This window comes from Danio rerio, chromosome 2, assembly GCF_049306965.1.
Source record: "Danio rerio strain Tuebingen ecotype United States chromosome 2, GRCz12tu, whole genome shotgun sequence".
NCBI lineage: Eukaryota > Metazoa > Chordata > Actinopteri > Cypriniformes > Danionidae > Danio > Danio rerio.
Genome location: NC_133177.1, coordinates 28,318,754 through 28,345,702, shown reverse-complemented (window position 1 = coordinate 28,345,702; position 26,949 = coordinate 28,318,754). Strand labels below are relative to the sequence as shown.

Here is a 26,949-nt window from a genome sequence, read left to right as displayed (position 1 = left end):
TAGAAATAAACAACACAATCAAAAGAATTAGGAACATGGACTAAACAAGGAACATCCCTAAAAGCTAAACAAAAATAAAATGTATCCAGCATTATGAAAATAAGCAATAAGTTAAATAATTTTCTAAATCATTAATTATGATTCACATCACGATACATTTTTGCTCCTATTTCCACAACAACATACAATGTTGAAAATGCAATCATTTGTAAATACTTTGTAATACTAGCTTGGCTTTCACATGGTCGGTCACAATTGTCTAAAATGAAAGTGTCCATTTGCAGGCCACCTTAAATGATCAAATAGACAAATTAGTGTCATCGCTGTTTAAACTTTTTTTTTCACATCCCGTCATGTTTTCACAGCCGTAAGCTAACTATTCAACTATACAGTATGTCATGTTATTGTAGTGTCAAATGACAAAATTATGCAGCTAATTAATTGTTTCACGTTTACAATCTGATGCTGCAGGCAGTTTAAACAAAGCCGTTCCTAAAGCCACAAATGTTTGCTCTGATTGCTGCTCTCCTCTTAGTCTCCATAGCAACTTGACATAAGGGATGTAATTACCCTGACCAAAAGTCCTTGAAGATCACTTTTCCCTCGCTTCCTTTCCTTTGGGAAACAATCAATGGAAGGGATCAACAACAGGTGTAAAAAATTGCAACAATTTTAAATGACTCACAGGTTAGACATGAGCTATTCAAATCACGTTGTTATCCTGCATAATTGCATGCTGTCATAAGTGAGTCATATGCTTTATACTTAGATTAATAACATAGCACATGTTTTTTTTTTTTTTGAAAGAGCACTATCTATAGACATCAGATGTTTTCCATAATATTGCTGTAGATTTGTCTAAGCTTTATTGATGCTCTACATCATTAAATTCCTGTGATGAGCATATTGTCCAGCTGAGAGTAGCATCACAAGAGTTCACTGGGCTCATGACTAAATCCGTGGCAGTTAAGTGATGCTCTATTGGTACTGAGGGGCACAAAGTGTACCAAGAATTCACTGTTAACAATTTCCTGTACTACGGCAGCAGTTCACCTGTAATTTAATGCAGATCAATTACAGCAAAAATACTGTATTTACATTTACAACACCATTTATCTTGCTCTATATCTATTTACAGCATTCTATCTTTACGTTAAACTATATAGTCATTTTCACAATGTAACTTTAAACTACAATATACTGCAGTAATATACTGCAGAACTGTCCTACAGTAAAAAAAAAAAAAAAAAACTTCATAAAATACTGTGTAATTTACAAAAACCCTTAACCCTTGTTAACCTCACTTTTTGACCATCTGACTATCTGAATGTTGCTGGAGAAACTGAGACAAAATTTGATAAATTTGGTAAATAATCATGTTTTTTAGCTGACAGGCGGTGTGTCACTGTTGTGTTTTTCCATGTCCTGATATAGCACATCTGTTTCAAGTTTGAAATGTTCTGTGTTCAGAAATTATCTTTTGCAGATCTCAACTTAACAAGTGGTCATTTGATTTTCTTCAGGGTTCTGGGATGGCCAATTAATTGTTTAAATATTTTCAGCTTCAATTAACTGCTTTACACATTTTCATCTGTGATATCGTGGGACTCGTTGTCCTGCATCAACATTACTAGTTAATTGAGATATGAACACATGGAGAGAAGCACATGTAGCTAAAAGAGTTTCTGATAAAAATTTGCACTCTCCCATTTAATTATATAGTTCATAAATAACCCTGCAGGCAAAGGAGGTCAACAAGATGTCATATTGACGTTGTACCCCAGGGTTGTGGGGATGTTGGATTTTGTTTGTAAATGAAAATCGGGTTGACGACAGAATCCAACTTCAGGTCGACGTCAATGTCCAAGGTCCAACTTAAAATCAACCAAATATCAACGTCTCATCATGTTACACCTTGACATTGTGTGGACATTACTACCATGACATCTATCAGACGTTGGATTTTGGTCACTTTCCAACAACCTAAAATCAATAAAATATCATCAAAATATCATTTGATGTCATTATTGAACATCAAAATACCGTTGTCCTTAGACGCTGGCCAGATATTGAATTTTGGTCACCTGACGTCATGACCAAAATCTAACCTAATATTAACGTCTTATGATGTTGTGTGCCTGCTGGGAAGGGACAGAGGGCTGTAACTCGAGAATGACCTTTTCAAACGATACACTTTTATCTAAAGACTTCATATTGGGAGCTTAAAGGTAGACATTCTTACCACATCATTTCAAAAGAAAATCTATTTTACTGTTTATGTAATATGAACCCTTTAGGTACAAAAGTGTATCCTTTGAAAAGTTTCTGTCTCTGTGACAAATCATACATTTATAAGACTGTATGGACCAACTACTGTAGAAAGCATCCATCAAACCATGACATTTCACCACCTTTACAGAATTATGTGTACACTTTCATTTCAGTCTTTCCTCAGTTTTAAAACAAACCCAATAAACATAGTGTGTGTGCGCTTGTGAGAGTGTATGGGTGTTTCCCAGTACTGAGTTGCACATGGAGAGCATCCGCTGTGTAAAGCATGCTGGATCAGTTGGCAGTTCATTCTGCTGTGACGACCTCTAATGAATAAAGGGACTAAGCTGAAGGAAAATAAATGAAAGAATATAGCCATTTTTATAAAATGTGAAAGGTTACATGATTAAGGAGATTGAGCAAATTTTAATGATCTGACGGATTTCTTGCATTACTGATTCTACACCTCAGCGCAAGCTATGGCCATGAGTAATTTCCTGATCCCTCAATTAGTTTTAATGCTTTTAATGGTTAATCATGAATGCCCTCCTCCATCTTGAATTGGCAAATCAGGTCATTTTCATTAAGGAAGAATGGAATGATCAGAAAACAGATAAGGCACAGCTGCCTGAGTCTTTGATAAGTTTAACTTCCGCTGTTCTACTTTGATGAATATTTTAAGCTTTGTTTACGAACAGTTAAAAGCTGAACCTATAGTTTGCATTAGCAGCCTCTGAAGGGTCAGTTTTTCATCCTTGTCATTACTATTTTAGCCTTTCACAACTGCATCGATTAAAACATATCATACTTTTCTTTGCTATATTATCATCATGTCCATAAAGGAGATGTTAAAGTCATTTCCATACACATAAAATGAGAGAGAAAGGTTTCTGCCTCATAAAGCTTTGTTGCTTTAGCTGTCCATCAATTCACTTCTGTGATCACAGTTCATTTCTGCAGGGCAGTGTTCTATGAGAAAATGCTGCCATGTGCAAAAAACAATATAGCGTGAGATGTCAACACTCCTTTAGCCTTAATCACAGAATATGCAGCAAATGTCTTTGAAGCAAGGACAGCAAACAGCAACCATGTCCAGCAGCTTAGCTCTATTTATACAGCACTGTAACCTTGCTCTGAGCTCTCAAAGCAGCTATTTTCATTTTCCCCCTTTCATTGGTGTCTGCACATGTGACAACAATAAAAAAAATGGATGAGGTTGAAAACACTTTATATAATGTACACCTCTGTTTGCAATGATGGCCAATCACTGGCTGGTCAGACCAAGCCCAGAAGCTTCAACACTCATCCTTCAGACTTTAACAAGCATGTTGACAAGGAGCGCTTCCCATAAATAGCTTGGGACTTGATGCATGATGTATTTTCTCAAGAGGCAGTCGAAAATAGTATCAGAAATTCTTATGTACTCTAATAGCCTGTTTACAGTAAGATCATTAGCTGCAAAGATAACTAAAGTTTGCAGGGTATCACTAGTGGGGGGAAAAGGGGGACTAAAATATATTAGACAATGTACAGTTGTAGTCAAAATTATTAGTCTCCCCTGAATTATTTACCCCCTGCATATTTTTCCCTAGTTTCTGTTTAACAGAGAGAAGATTGTTTAAACACATTTCTAAGCATAATAGTTTTAATAACTCATTTCTAATTACTGATTTATTTTATCTTTGCCATGATGAAAGGACATAATATTTTACTAGATATTTTTCAAGATACTAGTATTCAGCTAAAAAAGCTATTTAAAGGCTTAACTCGGTTAATTAGGTTAACTAGGGTAAGTTAGGTTAATTAGGCAATTCAATGAATTGGTTTGTTCTGTAGACACTATTTAGAAACAGTTTTTTTCTAGCCAAAATAAACCAATAAAGACTCTCCTTAGAATAAAAAGTATTACAGGAAATACTGTGAAAAATTCCTTGCTCTGTTAAACATAATTTGGGAAATATTTGAAAAGAAAAAAGGAGGGCTAATAATTTTGACACACAAACACATTTTAATGTAGGTGTGTCAGTTTTAGAGGTGATTCATGACAAGTGGATGACAAACGATAACTCCTGCTCCGTCTAAATGATAGCGGCTAGATAGTGGCTTAGTGGTTAGCACTGTCATCTCACAGCAAGAAGGTTGCTGGTTTGCGCCCCGGCTGGGTCAGTTGGTATTTTTGTAGGGAGTTTGCATGTTCTCCCTTTGTTGGTGTGAGCTTTCTCCAGGTGTTCCGGTTTCCCCCACAGTCCAAAGACATGTGCTATAGGTGAATTATATATATATATATATATATATATATATATATATATATATATATATATATATATATATATATATATATATATATATATATATATATATATATATATATATATATATATGGTCTCATGGTGTCACAGTGGTTAGCACTGTCACCTGAGAAAAAAAGCTTAGTCCCTTAAAGGAACTAAAATGTATATTTTCTATTACTTTGTCAAAAAAACACTACATTTTAACTAATTTGTTCAATGAATATGTTACACATTAGGTATAACATTTAAAAAAGACACCTATAAGTGACGGTTTGTTGGAACGCTCTTAATGAAATCCTCAGGTATACTGTTAAATTAATTGTACTGTAAATAAATTAAGGGCTTTCATACAATTGGACCCAGACTTTCAGACACCAAACCTGTTTTGCCGTCTAGTCGTCTGAAAGTAGTCCCTAAGTGAGTGTCACGTCTGATGTGTGGTGCAAGAAATAAAACAGGTGTGCAGATCCAAGTGCAGTTTACATAATTTATTGAAACAGTCCATATAAGGAAAAACAAAAACAAAACAATAAACACATAGACATCATCACAGAAGTCACACAATATTATTGACCAACAAGTGGCAAACAAATGAGGGTATATATAGAGGAACAATCTATTACCTAAACTACATAATGAGGAAGAGGGGATAATGATCACAGTTTGACAAGACAATGAGAACAACTACGGTGTCAAACAATAATAAACAAAACAAAGGAACACGAGGCAAGGACTGTTATACTGAGTGGAAATAGTTTTTCTAAGCTTATTTAAAAATGGAGTAAAAAAAAGTGACTGACAAGATCAGTAAGGTTTGAGGTAGATAAGGAGATATGTAGGATATAAGCAGACTAAAACAGAAAGCAGGTTTTGCCACAATACAGAACAGCAACAGTTGCGGAGGAGCAGCTATTTGTATATCATATTTATTCATTTAGTTTTATTTTATGAATGTGAATGTTATTTAATTTGATCTTGACCTACTTTAACATTTTAAATGGAACATCTGCAAAAAACAGGAACTTAAAATGACAAATTACATTCAAGAGTAATCTCGCTTATTACTGAAAAGGTATATGAAAGTATCAATGATTCCATTTGCACAGCCTATTCACAAGAATCCCGGCTGTGTGTCAGTATCAGTATTCAACAAGACAGCTGTATCCTGCCTGCCTGCAGACTCTGGAATTATAATAACACCTGCTCCTTTTGTGCATGATGAATGAACCTTCCTTCATTTTCTTTGTTAGCACACCAATGTTAGCATGATGTACATTTTCTGCATATGAATAACAAAGGGCAACACGGTGGCTCAGTTGTTAGCACTGTTGCCTGACAGCAAGAACGTCACTGGTTCGTTGCATGTTCTCTTCTTTTTGGCGTGGTTTTTCCTCCAGGTGCTCCAGTTTTCCCCACAGTCCGAAAACATGCGCTATAGGTGAATAGAATAAACTAAATTAACCATATTGTATGAGTGTGAATGAGTGTGTGTGTTTTCAGTACTGGGTTGCAACTGGAAGGGCATCCGCTGTGTAAAACATATGCTGCATGGATAAGTTGGCAGTTCATTCCGCTGTGGCGAACCCTGATGAATAAGGGACTAAAACGGAGGAAAATTAAGGAATGAATGAATGAGGTAACACAATGGCGCAGTATGTTGTGCTGTCACCTAACAGCAAGAAGGTCACTGGGTCGCTGGTTCGAATCTCAGCTCGGTTGGCGTTTCTGTGTAGAGTTTGCATGTTCTCCCTGCGTTTGCGTGGGTTTCCTCTAGGTGCTCCAGTTTCCCCCACAGTCCAAAGACATGTGGTAGAGGTGAATTGGGAGGGCTAAATTGTCTGTTGTGTGTGTGTGTGTGTGTGTGTTTCCCAGAGATGGGTTGCGGCTGGAAAAGCATTTGCTGCATAAAAACGTGCTGGATAAGTTGGCGGTTTATTCCACTGTGGCGGGTTAATAAAGGGACTCAGCTGACAAGAAAATGAAGGAATGAATAACAAGACCTCATTAGATGTTCTGTCCAAACCATATGCTTTGTAAGTATTTAATTCGATTTGTTTGTTGAATAAATAAAACAGTGTTTGATATTTAGGTTATTATTAATTACTATAATAGTATGATATTAAACATAACAGAGAAAATGATATTTGCAATGTTGTTTAGAATGTTTAAAGGTCTGAATAGAGATGGATAAAAGAAAAACTGCTATTCTGTATTGATTTTTGCAGCATCATTTTCCATTAGTTTTAGGCTATCAATATTTCCCTGTGCATAATGCTTTTCAAGCAATGCAAGATGAAATCTATTCGTTAAGCAGCTCATATAAAAAAGTGAGGCTATTGTTTATTGAGTACTCCTGTTTACATGGATCTAACAAAGACAGATTAACAATATGGGTAAAAGGGCAAGTGCTCAGGGGCACCAACACTGTAAAAGTAATAATCAAAGTATAATTTAACTTTGGTTCAAAGTATAAAGTTTAATTTGATCTAAATCCAAAATATTTATTGTGATAAAGAAAAAACTACATACACACAAAACAAAAAAAATATAAAAATAATTATATATAGATAGATAGATAGATAGATAGATAGATAGATAGATAGATAGATAGATAGATAGATAGATAGATAGATAGATAGATAGATAGATAGATAGATAGATAGATAGATAGATAGATAGATAGATAGATAGATAGATAGATAGATAGTTAGATAGATAGATAGATAGATAGATAGATAGATAGATAGATAGATAGATAGATAGATATTTAATATAGAGAAACTGAATATTTATATTTTACTTTACTAAAATTTCATAACTATAATTTGTTACAGCAAAATTCATAAATTATTCTCAAATTATACTCTGAAAAAAATGTCTGCAAAAACGTTTATTAAATTTAACAAACAAAACTAAAAAACGAAAAAAATTAATTTAGTAATGTTCAACTTAAATTCAACATAAACAAATTGTTTACAACCACCTAACTTAAAAATATTAAGTAAATTCAAGGAATCTTCTTCGAAATAATTTTTCAGTGATAGTTCTGACTGTATTTTAACATTATTCAAAATATTTATTTTATTTCCCAGTGATGAGTTGCAGCTGGAAGGGCATCTGCTGCGTAAAACATATGCTGGATAAGTTCCGCTATGGCGACCCCAGAATATGAATGAATGAACGAACGAACGAACAAACGAACGAACTAACGAACGAACGAATGAATGAATATTTAATTTTCCCAAGGAAAAAATACATAAACTCAAATAGCGTTTAGATCTTGATTAATTAATTGAATTACTTTGGCTCAATTTCGGCCACAATCCAAAATCCAAGTAAAGTTGTACTTTGGACTAAACTATAATAGATAATGTGTATATAATCTTAGTCTATGCTATTGCTAGTTGTTTTATGTTTCTAGCTTGAAACAGGTTACAAAACAGAATAGTTCTGTATCTGGTCCGGTGCCTTGCCAAATCTGAGCCAAAACATATATGTTGTTTAGGATTTGTGCCATGACTGTCTGAACCAGATTTGGCCCACACTTAGGATTCCACATCAGAGCTGGCCTAGTGTTGGTCTGGATAAGTAAAAATGGTTTTGTGCCAGTATTGGACCATAGTTTGAAACAACGCCGGCCTGAGTCCTTTGTGCAGATCTGGCACAGTACTTCTGAACTGACTGTGCCAGATGATTTTTGGATCTGTGTTTACACTGTATTTCCAGCTCAGTGACCTAAGTGTGGTCTTGATCTGTATTAAAGGCATGAAACTGATGTGACTGTAATGCATATTTGCCAGTTGAGAAATGCATCCGGTGTTGTCTGGGTAATTTACAAAAAAAATAAATAAAAAATGAGGGGCCAGGCACCATGAGATCTTGATACAGCAATAAATGCGAAATTTTTTATTCCTGATCTGGTTTAACCATCTGGCCTATAGAGAAATCCACTGGAACTCAGATCGATTGTAACAAGTGAATTAAATATTAATTTTGTGAGAGGGTCAGACAAGACCTTAAGAAACTGTGAAGGAGCAGTACATAACTCTTCCACTCATATTTTCTGAAGGTTCTGAATTTACTAGAAAATTGTGATGGAACCTGTTGCCTTAAACAAACTTACATTTTTACCCTAGCTGAATTAACATAGATGATATTTCAAAAAGAATCTTTATAAACTGCACTAAATAGTTACTTATTAGAAATATGCATTATATAAATACAAATGAAAGCCTCACAATTTTTTTTTTCCTGAGTGTGCTTTTTTGTCTTTCTAATTTACACTGTAGAAGGAAATGTCAATTGTTCTCAAGTTACAGTATGTTTCTCATATTTTTTCACTAGTAAATTGATATAAATCTAATTGGAAAAGTCTTGTTCTTAAATTATTTGTAAATTATTGGCAGTACATTTACTTACAATTACTGCTCATAACAGTGCTTTCTTAATTTTTCACAAGTAAAACCTAGTGTAAAGAACGAAAAGCTAAATGTAGGTATAAGTTTTGTAGTTTAAGATACTAACCAATTAATGTGTCTTTAAAGGACATTAAAGCACCTTCCCTGTGCTACAGGAAAATGGCACTGATGCCTCGGCTTTGTTCTTGTGTCTGTGGAATGAGTTTCATCCATCATTCTTCACAGCAGCACCGAGAACAGAGCTCAAGGGTGTTTTAGGATTATGCACTCACTGAACTGTCACAGTGACTGTAAAATGGTCACTGAATAGCACAGAGTTCAGACATCTTAAATGTATGCATCTATATTTTATTAAGGCAGGATACTGTAGATACTTACCCGGTTAATTAATTACTTTAGAAATTGCAAACATTTTTATTATATTATATATAGCACTGGGCAGAGATTAATTGCAGTTAATTGCATCCAAATTTGTTTTGACATAAGAGTGTGTGTGTATTTTACATATTTTTATGTATATGTGACACAAACACATACAGTGAGGGAAATAAGTATTAAACACGTCGTGTTTATTCCTGGAAATAATATTTATAAAGGAGCTGTTGATTTGGAATTGAACCAGATAAAAAAATTGTTATGTGTAATAATAAAATATCACAGAAAGAAAATATTATTTAATACTTTATACAAAAGGCCTGGGTAATGTTGGCAGCTTAAAGACGCCTCTCATAAGGAGAATGAAGTCATGCATCGCTCAGGTGTGTTTTTTTTCACAGACTTCAACAGTGTAGAAATCTTGACGGTTCGGTGGATTTCATCTTTCAAATCTGATCTTTAATTTGTATTTTATGATGGATTCAAGTCAGATGATTGGCTGGGCCATCTACAACTTGATTTTCTTTCTCTAAAAGCATTTGAGAGTTTCCTTGGCTGTGTTTTGGATCATTGTCTTGCATTGCTTGTTTGGTTTCAACTTTATCATCCTTGCAATGCAGATGTTGGACTGCAGCTAATATTAATTTACACTGACAAAGAGCAGAGGGTTGCTGAAAAACTAGCGAGAGATTTCAGCTGCTGTCTGGGCTTTCACTACCTTTCTACATCTCCCTTTCTTCATGTGTTCAATACTTAAAAATAAAAAAAATAAAAATAGTCATTTTATTTTATTACACATAACTTCATTTGTGAACTAGTTCAATTTATTTTCTTTGCATGAATTTCTTTGGTTGTTTTCAACATCTGGGGAAAATTTTAAGCCAACAGCACTTTTGGAAAAATGTGTTCTAAGAAAAATGGTGATGTGTTCAATACTTATTTCCCCCACTGTAAAACTATTTTTAAAAAATGTTGTAAAGATACTTAAATGTATATATAAATTATATCAGATACTTGTTGTATTCAATTTAAATAAACCTTTTCTTGAAAATATGCATGCATATGTGTATTTATATATGCATGATTAATATACACAGTACACACACATATTATGTCAAAACAAACTTTTATTTCGGATCCGATTAATCAATATTGATTTTTGCCCAGCACTAGTCATTACTGATAATTATAAACAAATCTCCCAGAAACAAACAAATGACACAGTTTGGTGTGTGTGCACAATTATTGCTGTTAAAGTGGACAATTAATTAAAAAATTAGCCTTTGAAAAGTATGTGTTGTAAAAAAAATTATTGACACTTACTAAAACTTGATACATCTTGATAAAGAAAAGACTTAAGGTGTATTTTTTTAAAGTGGGCCAGTCTGAACACATGCCGGTGACCTACAAACACCTACAGCTTCTCCACGATGGTTGTCCAGCATTCTCCAGCCTCCGGCACCTATACTTCAGCTCTGCACAAGAAGTTTGGCCAAAGAAGAAATTACACTAAGTCTGGTTTCTCTCAAGATTTTTTCCTGAACTTTCGTCAATTGGCAAAGTTTGTTCCTTGCCACTATCACCAGTGACTTGCTTGCTTTGGGACTTGTGGAGCTGCGCATCATTGGATTTGGTCTTCAGTGTTGGCATTTTAGTAGTGAACTTTAAATGCAAGGGGAAAACATCATTATGAACTACATTGTCTCATCTTAATGGTAAAAGCAGAAACTATAAGGCAGCAATCTCCTGATTCACCTGATTCTGTGATATCAATGGGAGCTGAACACTAATCAGAAGTGAGTGTGATGTAGTTTCCTGGCTGACTCAAGAAAACCTCATTAACCAGTCATGACAACACAAAAAGGGTTGGTATTAGTCTTGATGACTATGTAGTGTTGACAGCATGTAGAACATTGCCTGTGTATTGGTTACTGCATGCAGCCTATTTAAATCACGAAAAATAAACACTTTAAGATAAATGGCTGATCCTCAGGGTTGAACTGCATGTTCTGCTGAACTACTGGTGTAGTTACCATGGAAACAAGGCCTTGCTATTTTCTCACACACTTATAAATATTAAAAGCTGTGTGTGTGTGTGTGTGTGTAATAAAAACAAGGCAGCATGCAAACTCACTCCAGACATGACAAAAAACTTTTATTAAAAGCATTTTGTTAATTTATTTACAAGTTTTATAGTGCAAAAGAGACTAAGAATTGAGCTGGCAAGAGATCCTACCCTTCAAACAAAGTTGTGTTTAATCAATGTCTAATAGACGTCTAAAACAAAGCTACATTTGGGCTGTCAGTAAAAATCCAATAGCCCAAAACTAGTCATCAAATACACAGACTTCACATGTGTAGTCAATCCCTACTGTCTATTTGCTGAATAGTCTAGTTTTGTGCTATTCTTATTTAAGTCTATTTTTCACAGATGAGATAAGGCAAATTTAGCATTGTTTTAGCCAAGCCGTAGGCGTCTATTAGACTTCCATTAGACTTTTTTTTAAACACACAAAAATGCACACAGGGTAATATTATTATTGGAATATAAAATCTGGTTATAAACCTTTTATTTTAAAACATCAGGTTACAGCTGTGCCTCATAATATTCCAGCTGATGGGAGGTCAAAACATGCTGAGATCTCCCCTCATTATAGAAACACAAGTCACAGGAGTCAGATCTTATCATGAATTATGAATAACACATTAGGAGCATGTTTTATAAGGATGAAAAGTGTAGTGTTTATATATATATATATATATATATATATATATATATATATATATATATATATATATATATATATATATATATATATATATATATATATATATATATATATATATATATATATATATATATATAAAATTAACATCAAATGTGTTTTATGGTCTTTAAGACGATCACCTTGATGTTGATCCAAAGTGGTTTGTTTCATGAATATAACACAAAAGAATAAGATAAATGTTAGAATGTGAAAGATGTGGAAGACACCTTTACTTCCTTTTAATTCTGCATAATTAAAGGAAATGGGACTGAGGCTGTCACTCAATACAGCTATAGACATTTGTTTCTCACTTTCCCTGGATTAATTCATAGTAATTTAAGTAAAATAGCATTGTTGTTTTATTCTGTAAACCACTGATGGCATTTTTACTGAATTAAAAAAGAACACTTTGACATTTAGAGTATTTTTAAAATAAAACTACAAAAAGATGCAATGTTGTCGCTTTATATTATTATGTCATTGTTTTATATACATTTTTAGAAAACTCAATACTAATCATTAAATATTAAAAAAATAAATATTTGATGGAGTAACCCTGATTTTTAATAACAACAAGTGACAACATTTGTTATTCTGAACTGATTGTCATTTGCTGAAAAAAGCTCTTAATACAAACATTTATATTTAAACTTTAAAAAGTTTGTTTTTTATTTTTTCAGACCTTTTCTAGTATACAAATATACAATTTTATATACAAATATCCTAAACCATATCAAAAAGATAGCTTAAATAAATCCAGTATATGTTCATTTTTAACAGGTATTTAATATACATTTTATTGAAAAATGAGAAAAAAGCTGCCCACTGTTTCAGCCCAAATTTAGGTCAAATACTGACAAATCCAACAACTAGTCATTACAATATTTATTTTATTATAATAATTTAATTAGCTTTTGCTGTATTTCTGAACTGTAACTCATTGTACTGTATAGTCAGTAAAAAGAGAACATATCTAAGTGGCAGTTTTGTGGGTGAAAAAGCCATGTTGATGCTAGAAGTCAGAAAAGGATAAGAAGAAGGCATCACAACACAATAACCCCCAAAAAATACTCATTACAATCAAGGTCTGCAGAAGAGCATCTCTAAACCAAACACATCAAACCTTAAAGCTTCAGTTCACACAAGTTTATAAAAATGTAGAGATTAAGAAAATGTTGCCTGAAAAAATCTTGAATGTACTGCCAGTGAATGCATAAATGTATGTTACATTTAGTCTTAGGGAGAGTTACTTTATTACAATCTTGCATTACATATTTGAAAAAGTAACAAAATGTGATTAGAATGCTAAAGTATGCTTTAATCTGGGCTGGGATTGCTGCTTATTTGTAAAGAAACAGGTATTTTACAGTACATTAAAACCGAAATGTGAAGTGAATAAATCTCCGGCTGAAGGAAATGTAAATTCCCATCTGTTTAACTGTCATGCTTTTCTGGATTACATAAAGAACAGATTGCATTGAGAAAGAAAAAAACTCTTCAGCAATTCATATTTAAGGTTTTCAGAACACATGCAGTACGAATTAATCTATTTCTCTCGACAACATGCTTTGCTATATGTGTCAAGCCCAATCACCTTAATACCTCAAACTGTATCATTAATAAAAGAGTTTCGCAAATTCTCTGGCTTTTATCTCTGCATTAACAAAAGTGAGATTTTCCTGATCACTCTGCCTTCCAATATAGACTCTTTTTTTTTTGTTGTCGTTTCTGAGAGTTTTAAATACTTATGAAAAGGTCACAATATCGGCCAATTTTCTTCCACTATTGGATTGATGTAATAAATACTTTTTTAGGTGGTCCTCTCCGTCCATGTCTTTGGAAGATCATATTAACCTAATAAAGATGCATTCACCAATGTTTTTGTATTTATTTTAAAATATATTTTTACTAAGCTGGACAGTTTAAACATTCTTTGTGGAGCTGAATATTTCAATTCAGTTTGTTTATTTCTGTAGCACTTTTATAATGTAGATTGTGTCAAAGTTGCGTAAGAGTTTTCAGAGTTTTGTTTAGTTCAGTTCAGTGTGGAGCAAACTGAACACTGAACACTGAAGAGCAAATCCATTGATGTGCAGCTCCACAAATCCCAAACCAAGCAAGCCACTGGCGATAGTGATGAGGAACAAAACATCACTGATTGAAAGTGAAGGAAAAAACCTTAAGAGAAACCAGGCTCAGTTGGGCATGACCATTTGTCCTCTGGCCAAATACTTGTGCAAAGCTGCAGTTTAGGTGCCGGAGGCTGAAGAACTCTGGACATCCATTGTAGAGAAGCTGCAGGTGTGTGTAGGTCACTGGTGGGTAATCAGCCTGGCCAGCCTAATTTCACAAGAAAACGTAAGTATTTTACGTTTTGTCAGTTTAGTGACTAATTCATACGAATTCGTACGAGTTCAGTCGTACAAAAACAAACAATTTTAAAAAGGAGGCGTGGCACCTAACCCCACCCCTAACTCCAACCGTCATTGGGTGATGAGCAAATCGTACTTAATTGTACGAATTAGATCATACGAATTCATACGAATTAGCCACTAAATCAAAAGTTACGAATGGTGGTGAGATTGCGTTGGCCTGGCACATGGGATCAATGCGAAGACTCATCTGTCAATGTGTCTTTCAGGAATCCGTTTCAAGCTCTCCGCTCCTTCATGACCACCACAGCATCAACTCAGAATATAGCCTGCTCCAAGATTGTGGAAACCTTGGCATCATTTCTTTACAGATCTTGGATTACATCAATAGCGCTGCACAATCTCTAGAGGCGAGAGATGAGTATCCCCAAGTGGAAATAGAGAATAAAGAAAATAATTAGTGTAGCTGCTGTTAGTGTATTTAAACATGCAAAAATGAAGTGATGTGAATGAAAATTGTAGTTATTGAAACAAACATGTAAAGCATATGAGTATTTCTAACAAAATATCTGACGCATTAAGACAAGAAGAGTGTGTCCTACAGGTGGATTGTCAAGCCCACTCACATATATTTCTCACAAATTATTATTATTATTAATATTATTATTATTATTATTATTATTATTATTATTATTATTATTATTATTATTAATATTAATACTAATTAAAAGAGAACTTTTTAGAAAAAAAATCTTTTTTTGTAAATTTAAAAATAATGCGATATTTTGGTTAAGAAAGCAGATGACGTAACTCGCATTACTTGTAATGTTTTACTTCAACAGTGCTCACATTTTTACCTTTTGAAAGCCACGCTTTTACTCAAACGCCAAATGGTTCCTTTATATCTACGTATTAATTTCTGTTCGAGAATTAATTTCATTCATTCGAGAGTGACGGAGTGGTTTAGATGTAGTTAGGTGAAGTTGTACTGCGTCAATGACACGCTCCTCCTGAATGATGACGCACGCTTGGACCAAACGTTCCTCATCCTCACAGTGCATGCGTGCAGCTTGACGGAGATCTCTGAAGAAGAGCATCCTGCGAGAAAGGACACTACGGCGAGCTCACTGGAGACGAAGGTGCCCTGCTGTTAGTCATTAAGACAATCATAAGCCATATTTCCATACTAAAAGACATGGGAAGACTATTACCTCAAAAACACAGCAATGATCGCTGGATTTAACACGTTTATTCGAGGACCTTGATTGGCGTGTGAGGCATCTGGCTGGACAGGTGAGATTTCGTCGTTTTTCTTTCTCGTTAGGCAGAAGGGTTTGAATAGAAATCTGTTTATTGGTGAGCACGTTGCTTCATTGCAAATGTTGGATGTTAAAGGTAAATTGGCATGGATGACTAAGAGGAGGCGCTTGCGCACAACCAACGCTGGATAGTAGACACCGCGCGCGCCTTCTGCTCCATTCATAAAGTCCGTATCGTGAAATCGGTTCCTGTTTGCTAAATGTCACTCACAAACGACAGCTTCACCCGCTGCTTTTGCGTCATGTGACATCATCGAAACCAACGTCATTATTGACCGTGTCCCTAAATAGCTTTTAGGGGATTCAGGTTGTCACAGTTTAGATTGAAGGAAAAATACAGGTTATTTAATATATACTTTAATTAGGCCTAATACAGTTTTACTTAGTAGACAAAAACGTGCAAAAATCTGCTTAAAGCAGTTATGAAACATAAAGCTGTGTACTGAGGAAAGCAAAAGGGTAGGGGATAGTGGGGCACAAAACTATTTTTGGTTTTGGCCAAATCATGAACAAAGTAATGGGGTTAGACAAACCATATTTTTTTACCAACAACACACAAGCGTCTCCTACAAATAAGCACGGAAAGTATGACAGCTGGACCTATAGTTTCTGTGCAGTATGGCCAAAAGTGCTAATGTTAATATTTACCCCACCTGCGGGGCAAGTTGTAACAGTCAGAGGGTTAGTTGTAACACATGCTTATGTCAGATGCTACATGTCAGATTTCACACAATTAATTTCAATTCAGTTTACTTTAAATCGTAGCTATATTTCCTCAGTACTTAGCTTAATTTATTTTTTTATTCTACATAGCACAGCATGTTTATTTATGTATTTATTTATTTAACTTTTGGATAAACACGTTTGGATTTCTCTGCATTATTATAAATTATCATACAATGTATTTATTTGCAGTAATAGTAGAAAAATTATTTTTCTATTAAATAATATTTTCTAATAAAAAAATTTTTTATATTGAAATATTTTATCATATAAAAAGTTTTCAACATTACAATCAAATTTAAAAAAACAACTTATTTAATTGGTGTTTAACAGTGTGTGGCTTAACTAACCCCACTGTGTTGTGTTTTCCTCAAAACTGGCTTGCAGTCACTGAGTGTTTATACATCTTTCAAAATGGTTTCATCTTTTAAGATTTACATACCTACTTTCACAGATTTTTTTATTTATTTAAAAAGTATTGACTATATTAAAAAATACTTTTATGCTGCAAAAATGGTTTCTCTTGTGTTTCCCATACAAAATTTTGCCTGTGGTGAAAACCTCAGAAGCATCCCATGGTTAACCCTGAGCAAATACCTTAAACTCAGTGTTACAGTTTATCCTGCATTACTTTGTGCCCTGTGCTCCCCTAGTTTACAGCTATTTAAAAAAATAACTTAGTGCAGCCTGACATTTAAGAAAGAAAAGAAGTTAAATATAAAACAGTACTGCTATGTAATATAGTACTTAATTGCCAAGAAAAAGCTGCAATCAAAATCAGACATGAGGACAATTTTTTTTGAGTATGAAAAAATAGACATTATTCTCACAATTGAACTAATATAAGTTATTTAAAGAAAGAGTTTGCCTTGCCTTGGGTTTTAAGCTATGGATGGAAAAATCAGTGTAATTAATGATCACTGATCCACATCCAAAAATACTTGACACATATTCCAAACTTTGCTTTAGAAAGTCTCTGTGAAAAGAGCTGTGCATAGAATAAAAAAAGTTGTACTGTACATGTTGACTGAAAATGCACTTACTCTTTTTGTTAAATTTTCCTTTCATGCTTTTTGAGAATGTTAAAAGTCTACAACTTTTAAAGATCTGTGCTATTTTACCCTAAAACAAATAAGACTCTGAACTGCGAAATTAAGTTAGAAATTCCACGTTAGTAACAGATCAGTAGCGAGTTTTTATAGCGTCTTCATTGTCTGCAAACAGCGTCTCCTTTGACCTGCCCTCAAAGATTTATTTTTACATCATTACAAAAAGAAGCATTCATTTTCAAAACTAAACATTCATTTAGTGCAGCTTTTCCAAAAACCTTTACAGTGTTACTTTACTTGTAACTTACCTGAAAAGGGACCCATTGGAGTGTTTACTAAAATGTGAAGTGTTTACTAAAATAAAGCCAGGGCCACATAAAGAAAGTATGCATTGTACCGTTTAATGTATAATAAAAGTCAGGATATGTATAGCTTGATTGCTAGAGGATTACACTGTATCAGTGTAACAATGATACTCACACTGGGCAAATGTGTTTTGAGTTGACTGTAAATTATATTCTAAAGCCTCACTAAAATTTAGTGACTTGAACATGTATTTAAATGATAGCACTTTTATATTTTGTTTTATGTTTTATAAAATTTATTTGATAGCACTTAACTTTACAAATGTAATGCAACGACTTTAATGAGCTCCTTGCACAAACAACCTGCTTGGATCAAATCTTTGAAGCAATCAATCTGAGTATCTCAGAAATAAAGATTAGAGAGCTGTCACTGGGGCAGTTCCTTTTTAAAAAGTACATGTTTGTACTTACAGGGTCCATATTGGTGCCTTAAAGGTACATAAAATGTTTACTATTGTAATGTTTAGGTACTAATATGTATCTTTGTTTGTCACGTTAAGGTTTTAAAACCCTTATAGTACAATGTGTACCTTTTGAAAAAATACTACCCCAGTGACATCTCTTTTATTTCTGAGGGAATAAAACTAATGTGAAATGTTTATTTTGAAAAAATAAAAGTGTTTTGGGGATTGGTGGCTCAGTGGCTTGTTAGCACTGTTGCCTAACAGCAAGAAGGTTGCTGGTTCAAGTCCTATCTGGACCAGTTGGCATTTCTGTGTTTGCATGTTGTCTGGGATTCCTCCAGGTGCTCCAGTATCCCCCTCAGTCCAAAGACATGAATAAGAATGAACTACATGAATTAGATGAACCTATTTGGCCACAGTGTATAATTGCGTGTGTGAATGCAAGAGTGTATGAGTGTTTCCCTGTACTGGGTTGTGGAAGGACGGGCATTAATTTATTCATTAATTTTCTTTACGGCTTAGTCCCTTTGTCAATCTGGGAAATGACCCTTCCAGCTGAACCCATCTCTGGGAAACATCTATACACACTCATTCACACACATATACTATGGTCAATTTTAGCATACCCAATTCACCTATACCACATGTCTTTGGACTTGTGGGGGAAACAGGAGCATCCGGAGGAAACCCACGCGAACACTAGGAGAACATGCAAACTCCAGACAGAAATGCCAACTAACCCAGCCGAGGTTCAAACCAGCAACATTCTTGCTGTGAGGTGATTGTGCTACCCACTGCACCACCGCGTCGCCCAGGATGGGCATCAGCTGGGTAAAATATATGCCAGAATAGTTGTTGGTTCATTCTGCTGAGGCGACCCCTGACAAATAAGGGACTAAGATGAAGGAAATTCAATGAATGAATTTTTTTTGTTCACATGTAAACCTATTACAAAGTAATTGAGGCAAACCCCCAAAACAAACTTTGAAGCCTTGAGAAAGTATTTTAAATTTTGATCATCAGTTAATTTGCACAATTCATCATGTTTTCTTTCTCTTTTTTTCAGTAGCTAAGCAACATCTGGTATCGTAAGAAAATGGATGATTCACCTTCAAAGCATCTGCTTGGCCCTAAGAAAAGAGTCAAAATCCATCCGAACACAGTGACGGTCAAATACGCCACTCACTTCCCTCAGCCTGGAGACGAGGGCTATGATGATGCGCCATCTTTCGAAGACTTTGGCTCCTTCATCGAGGGGACCTCAGACAAAAAACACCTCACCGACAGCAAATCAGGAAGGACTTTTCTCAGTGCTCTTGACAGTCGGTCCAAACCGCCTGGTGACCAAAAAGAAAAAGGGGTCGGAGGTCAGCTGCAGAGCTTCGGTGAGGCCTCAGTGTTCGCCTCACGAATGACGTGGGCCGCTCTGTTTGGGGCAGCTCTGGCACATGGGTGTGTGGCTTTAATCACACGACTGGCTGCCGACCGCTCTCGAGTGCCCTCACTGGAGCTCCTCTTCATCCGCTCCGTCATCCAGGTGTTGTCCATCGGGGTGGTGTTTTACTACCAGGAGCCGCCCTTTGGACCCCAAGGCTACAGACTGCGTCTTTTCTTCTACGGTGTTTGCAATGTCATCTCCATCACATGTGCGTATACATCCTTCGCCATCGTCCCACCAAGCAATGGCACCATCATGTGGAGGGCAACCACAACAGTCTTCAGTGCCATCCTGGCATTTCTACTCATCGATGAACGACTAGGAATGACCGATGTGGTGACGGTGGTCAGTAGCGTCTTCGGCCTCTGCTTGGTCATGATTCCCAACATCGTAGGCGAACACAGATCTCTGAGTTTCTGGAAGGAAGCTTTCGGTTACACCATGACAGTGATGGCAGGCTTAATGGCGGCCATGTCCATGATCATCTACCGTGCCATAAAAGAAAGGGTGAGCATGTGGACGGCTCTTTTCACCTTCGGCTGGACCGGGACGGTGTGGGGGGTATCCACTATGTTCGTTCTCCAGGAGCCCATCATTCCTCTGGATGGGGAGACTTGGGGGTATCTGATCGGCATCTGCGTCTGCTCTACTGTGGCTTTCCTGGGTGTTTATTATGCCCTCAACAAGTTTCATCCGGCTCTGGTGAGCACCGTTCAGCATATGGAGATTGTTGTGGCCATGCTTCTGCAGCTCATTGTGCTCCACATGGTCCCCTCAGTCTATGACATCATCGGGGGCCTCATCATCATCATCAGTGTTGTCGTTCTGACGGCCGTAAAGCTTTATTGGGTAGGCAAGAGCAAAAGACAAGAGTATGAAGAGATCCTTGATTCGCCTATAAAGTGATTCCTTATTAATCAAAGTTGTTTTATTTATTTGTTTGATTATTATTTTTATGGCTTTGAATTGATGCTACTCACCTGTGATTGAGGTTACTGTGAATGTCTGAGAAAAAGATGTGTAAAGTTTGTGTCTATTGCTGAAGTGCCATTGTGACATTGTCTTTGACTGCTGTATTATGTGAAATCACAAAGAGGATATTGATACTCATCGCCTATTATGAATTGTTTTGTTTTGGCTAGGTTATGTTTGGTGATGTACATCCAAATAAATGTCTCTGCAATGACAACATGAGAGTTTCATGAATATACACATTTTCCAAACTCACTTGGTCAAGCGCGCCCCCTGTTGGTGGTTAGTGGTTATGTGATCCTCAGGAGTGTATTTGGCAACAGACTCGTTTGACTGAGTGAATCAAATCTGTTTTGGCAACAGCGATTCACACTGTTGTCTGCCAGAGCTTTTCTGTTGGTATATGATCTCATGATTTCCATTTTAATAAGGAAAATTGAATAGCTCATGGTATCATGGAGTAATGCTTTTCAGAATTTAATTTGGAAATAAAAAAATTACTTGTATTCAGAAGATGTTTTTGCAAAGAGCTATATATGTCATATTTGAGGTTAAAGTCAAAGTTTAACGTTTTCAATTGTTTTGACAGAGTGTGTAGCATTACACAGATATGCCTGGTAAAAATATAAGTTTTCAGTCTACAGAAAAGGCAATGTTTGAGCCATGCAAAACATAGATTTTTCACAAAATGATCATGTCAACTACAACTTTTTTTTGAAAAAGGAATTAATTAAGTTTTCTAAAGCCTGAGAATGTCCCTTTTGTGTCTTTTGAAAACTACAGAGATTATAAAAATGTGTTTTTTCTTTTAATAACAGCATGTATTAATAAAGTCATGTATTAATTTTAAATTGTGCTATTCATTTAACGTTTATTTGAAATCTCCTCAGTATCCACAAGGGGGTAGAAAAGGACCAAAGGATTACATTAAATCTGGAATAAACGTATAATTTATATTTTAATATATTCATATATAATATATATATACATATTATGAGAAAATACCACTGGTGGTTTAGTGGTTAGTACTGTCGCCTCACAGCAAGAAAATCGCTGGTTTGAGTCGCTGCTGGGCCAGTTAGAGTTTCTGTTTGGCGTTTGCATGTTCTGCACGTGTTCGCATGGGTTTCCTCCGGGTGCTCCGGTTTCCCCCACAGTCCATACCAGTGTATGAGTGTGAATGAGTGTGTATGGATGTTTCCCAGAGTTGGTTTGCTGCTGGAACCAATAGTATCTGGATGCAGCCTTTATGATGCAAGCTGAGACTGCATCACACAGTAATGCAATGCACTCAATGGAGTGAGTGACGTCATTGTGACGGGTAGGGTTAGGGGTGGGGTTTGGTGAGCGCATTAAAAAGCATTGGATGCAGCTCAGATTGCACTGCACCAAGTCTGCAGCAGACCCTTCTCGCTGGAACGGGCATCCGTTGCGTAAACACATGCTGGATAATTTGGCGGTTCATTCCGCTGTGGCGACCCCAGATTAATAAAGGGACCAAGCCGAAAACAATATGAATGAATGAATGAATGAATGAATGAATGAATGAATGAATGAATGAATGAATGTGTGTGAATGAGTGTATATGGATGTTTCCTTAAAACTGGGTTGCAGCTTGAGGGTATCCGCTGTTTAAAACAAATGCTGCATAAGTTGGCGGTTCATTCTGCTGTGGCAACTCCTGATGAATAAAGGGACTAAGCTGAAGTAAAATGAATGGATTATTTTAACCAGCACAGTATGTTATCATTAATCTATGGTCTGTACGACATCATCTCAGCACACACAATTGAAGGCCTCCAACCAGGCCTAAATTTCATCACATAACATCACGTGCAAACATTTATTGCCTCCCTTGAGAAATAAACAAGTCTGCATCAGGCACAATGACCTGTGAAAACCAGTGTGGCTGCTTCTTCAAAGAATAGCAGTGTGCTGGAGTTTACTTCTCTGACTGCTCACAGGCCTCATAAGATGCAGATGTGGCTCTCACAATATCACTCACAGGTGGACTTTTGGTTCTTTTAAAGGTTTGTTTGCTGAGTTGCCCAACATATTGTGATTTCTTGAACTTAGATAAGGAATAATAATTACCTCTGTCTGTACTGTTGCATGCAATGCATAAAAACATTAAAAATACATTTAATAATATTAAATAATTTAAAATGTACAATAAAGAGATGGTACAGACAGTGACGTGTAAGATGCACCTTATTTTGAGGGGTGATCCTATGTGCCACAAATATGTATTATATTTGATTTGATTGTTAAAGTGTATTTAATTTAGTCCAATTTTGTTTAGTTTTATTTTATTTTATTTTATTTTATTTTATTTTATTTTATTTTATTTTATTTTATTTTATTTTATTTTATTTTTGTTTGCTTATTTTTCTAAGCAAACTATGTTTTATTGTAATTAAATTAAATTAAATTAAATTAAATTAAATTAAATTAAATTAAATTAAATTAAATTAAATTAAATTAAATTAAATTAAATTAAATTACTTTCCCAGTGCTGGGTTGCAGCTGAAAGGGCATCCGCCGCGTAAAACATATGCTGGATAAGTTGGCGGTTCATTCCGCTGTGGCGACCCCAGATTAATAAAGGGACTAAGCCGAAAAGAAAATGAATGAATAAATTAAAATACAGATCCACTCGAAATGCTTGTGTCAAACAGCCACAGCCATGTCACCCTGCAGTCCAAGACCGGTTACTCACTGAAGCTAAGCAGGGCTGAGCCTGGTCAGTACCTGGATGGGAGACCACTAGGGAACACTAGGTTGCTGTTGGAAGTGGTGTTAGTGAGGCCAGCAGAGGGCGCTCAACCTGTGGTCTGTGTGAGTCCTAATGCCCCAGTAAAAGTGAAGGGGACACTACACTGTCAGTGGGTGCTGTCTTTCGGATGAGATGTTAAACCGAGGTCCTGACTCTCTGTGGTCATTAAAAATCCTTTGGCACTTCACGTGAAAGAGCAGGGGTGTAACCCTGGTGTCCTGGCCAAAGTCCCTCTATTGGCCCTTACGATCATGGCCTCCCAATCATCCCCTTCCACCGAAATGGCTCTATCACTGTCTCTCCACTCCACCAATAGCTAGTGTGTGGTGAGCGCACTGGCGCCATTGTCCTGTGGCAGTCGTTGCATCTTCCAAGTGGATGCTGCACACTGATGGTGGTGAGGAGAGACCCCCCTCATGATTGTGAAGCGTTTTGGGTGTACGGCCATACACAATAAATGCGCTATATAAATACAAATTACATTACAAATATGAACAAACCAAACATTACATTACAATAATCCAGCATTTATGTACATAGTACAGGCAGTGCTGAAGGTACTATAAAGTCTCCTTTACAGACATTTTATTTTATTCATTTTTATTTTGTCTCCAGATGTGGAGGATGATCTGTGGGACTCCTGAATATAATCTGAGTCTACAGCTTTATGATCCGCAGACGACAGGAGAAATGAAACAGGATGTGTAATCCTGAAGTGAGAGTTCTCATGACACATGTCTCATACCGGCACTTTTGGCTTTACAGCTTTTAATATCCGCAAACTCTCACGGTCCTGAGCTCATTCTGCTCTGTTTTGTCCCTTAAAGCCACATCATGAACATCACCCACTCTCTCCATTTGTGAGACGGCAGTAAAAGCAGAAGCTCAGTGTTGAGGAACAAAGCCTCAATGTTTGAGTCAGAGCACACTTTGTTCGATTTAAACTTGGCCTACCACATCCATTGGAAGTTCCTATTTGTTTGTTTTTTAAATTTTATTTATTTAATTTTTTCACTGATAGCTGATCATTCAGAAACTTCTTCCTTTGACAATATAATATTTATATATCAGACTTTATCAAACTTTATGCACAAAAACATGAGTTAAAAAGTTTAGATACACTGTAAACATTCATAGATGACATAGATAAGTAAAGTGTCAAAATGTAGACCACATTTACCCATGTTAAGTAGCAATTAAGTAGCAAAACTTATGAGATAAAACGTTTTTCATGAAGTCATATTTACACAATAACCAATTGCAGTTATGACACATTTAGTCATTTTATGTAGCTTTATGACAATTAAATTTTTTTTGATAAAAGACAAAACGACTAAATTAAAGGTTCAAATGATCACACTTGAATTTTAACTGGTCATAATAAGGAGATAAAAAGTTGAAACGTGACAGTCCATTATAAAATACAAGGCAGCATTTTGACAAAGAAGTAGATTTAATAAGATAAAAGTCATAATTGTGATATACTAATTGAAATAATGTCACACCTAGTCAATTATTATGACAATAAAAGTTGAGATTATAATGAGAAAATAGAATTATACAAAATGAAAAATATACAAAATCAATTATTGTTATATCATAAAAAGAACATTAGGACAATAAATATGTTTTTATTTTATTATTTAATTGTTGACGTCACAGTAGCACAGTAGGTAGTGCTGCCACCTCACAGCAAGAAGGTCACTGGTTCGAGCCTTGGCTGTGTCAGTTGGCATTTCTGTGTGGAGTCTGCATGTTCTCCCTGCGTTCATTTGGAATTCCTCCGGGTGCTCCGGTTTCCCCCACAGTCCAAAGACATGCGCTATAGGTGAATTGGGTAGGCTAAATTGTCCAAAGTGTACGTGTGTGAATGAGTATGTATGGATGTCTCCTTGAGATGGGTTGCAGCTGGAAGGATATCCGCTGCCTAAAACATATGCTGGATAAGTTGGCGGTTCATTCCGCTGTGGCAACCCCAGATTAATAAAGGGACTAAGCTGAAAAGAATAGCGGTGAAAGTGGACCCATCATGAGCAATATATTTCAATATATATAATTTGAGATTATTTGCTGATATTCTTTGTTTTCCCAGGGGATTTGGAGAGGTAGATGTCACATGACGTACATACCTACATCACCCAGCGAACCTGTGTATAGACACACCAGGTTTAGGAGTGAGCACTGGCTTTGTATTTTTCAGTCTGGTTAAGTTTAGAGTAGGTAGATTAAGGCGTGCTTTTGATGATTCTGTTTTCAGTTAGATAAAAGAGTTATATTGAGTTTGTTTGATTGTTTTAGTTTTGTTATTTTCTTTTCTTTTAGCGTCACTTTTGTCCTCTTTCCCCTGCAGGGTTTGTTGGTTTGGGATTATTTTGTTGTTATAAATTGTTTATAATTTATCTTTTGTGGTTATTTGTCGTTACCTATATTATTCTTCTGAGTTATTACTATTTTCTGTTTGTCTTTGATTTTTCTATGATAAATTATTCTCTTTTTAACAGTATTTTGGTTGATGCATGGTTCTTTTTCTCCCATATTACACAAAATTGTCACAATATAAATGTTACTTACAGTCCCTAGTCTAACATCAAGAAGTCGTAACAGTTTCACATTGAGGATTGTTGCTGCGATGATTGGCATTGGCACAAATGACCAAAGGTTTGGCTATAGCAGCCCAGACATGAATAGTGACCCTGTGGAGCTCCCAATGAACAGTTTGGATGTAGACAGAAGAGTTGAAGTCCACATTTAATTCTGCAGTTTGTTGGGCAGCTGTAGTTTTATGTTTTTAGGAAACAATCCAGGTTAGAATCTGGACTTCCCTTTCAGACAGCTTCCTCTTGCGTCCATAGTTACTCCTGTTGGGTGTGATTTGTCCTACTTGGTGGTATGCTGACATTACCCTGGATACTGTGGCTTATGATTAATCACAAAGACTTGCTGTCTTAGTCACAGATCATGTCTAGTGTAAAAGGTGATTATTTTCTTTACTTAAAAAGTGAGTAAACCTGTCATAACTTTGAACTTTTTCGTTGATTTAACTATGTTCATTCACTTAAAAATGTTAAGGAAACGGTTTTCTTAGTTTTTAAAGTAAAGTCAACTTTTTGTTTTAAAAGCAACAGGTTTACTCACTTATTTTAGGTAAAGTCAACTAAAGACTTTACAATCTACTTGACAATGGAAGCATACATTTGGGTTTTAGGATCTCATTGACCTTATATCAAAGTCATTTATTTTTCAAAGTGTGTTTATTTTCTTAGGGTGGAAAATGATTGTGCTGAAGATCATCAATCATTCATTCAATGACACAGCGGAATGAACCGCCAACTTATCCAGCAAGTTTTTACGCAGCGGATGCCTTTCCAACCACAACCCATCATTATGAAACATCCCGTGCTGAAGATT

General features: G+C 35.6%; 1 protein-coding gene across 2 annotated transcripts; it reads left to right on the top strand.

Annotated features, from left to right (window-relative positions):
• The first annotated feature begins 15,562 nt into the window (after positions 1–15,562).
• On the top strand, positions 15,563–21,616 carry slc35g2a (solute carrier family 35 member G2a). 2 transcript variants are annotated; one of them, XM_017358316.4, is made up of 2 exons: positions 15,563–15,788; positions 19,425–20,982. In XM_017358316.4, exon 2 carries the CDS (start codon positions 19,452–19,454, stop codon positions 20,697–20,699), a length of 1,248 nt encoding a protein of 415 aa, XP_017213805.1. In that variant the 5' UTR covers positions 15,563–15,788; positions 19,425–19,451; the 3' UTR covers positions 20,700–20,982. The 2 variants fall into 2 exon arrangements, with proteins under 2 accessions (XP_017213805.1, NP_001315500.1); NM_001328571.1 differs by having other exon boundaries at positions 15,573–15,788; positions 19,422–21,616.
• Positions 21,617–26,949: the final 5,333 nt, after the last annotated feature.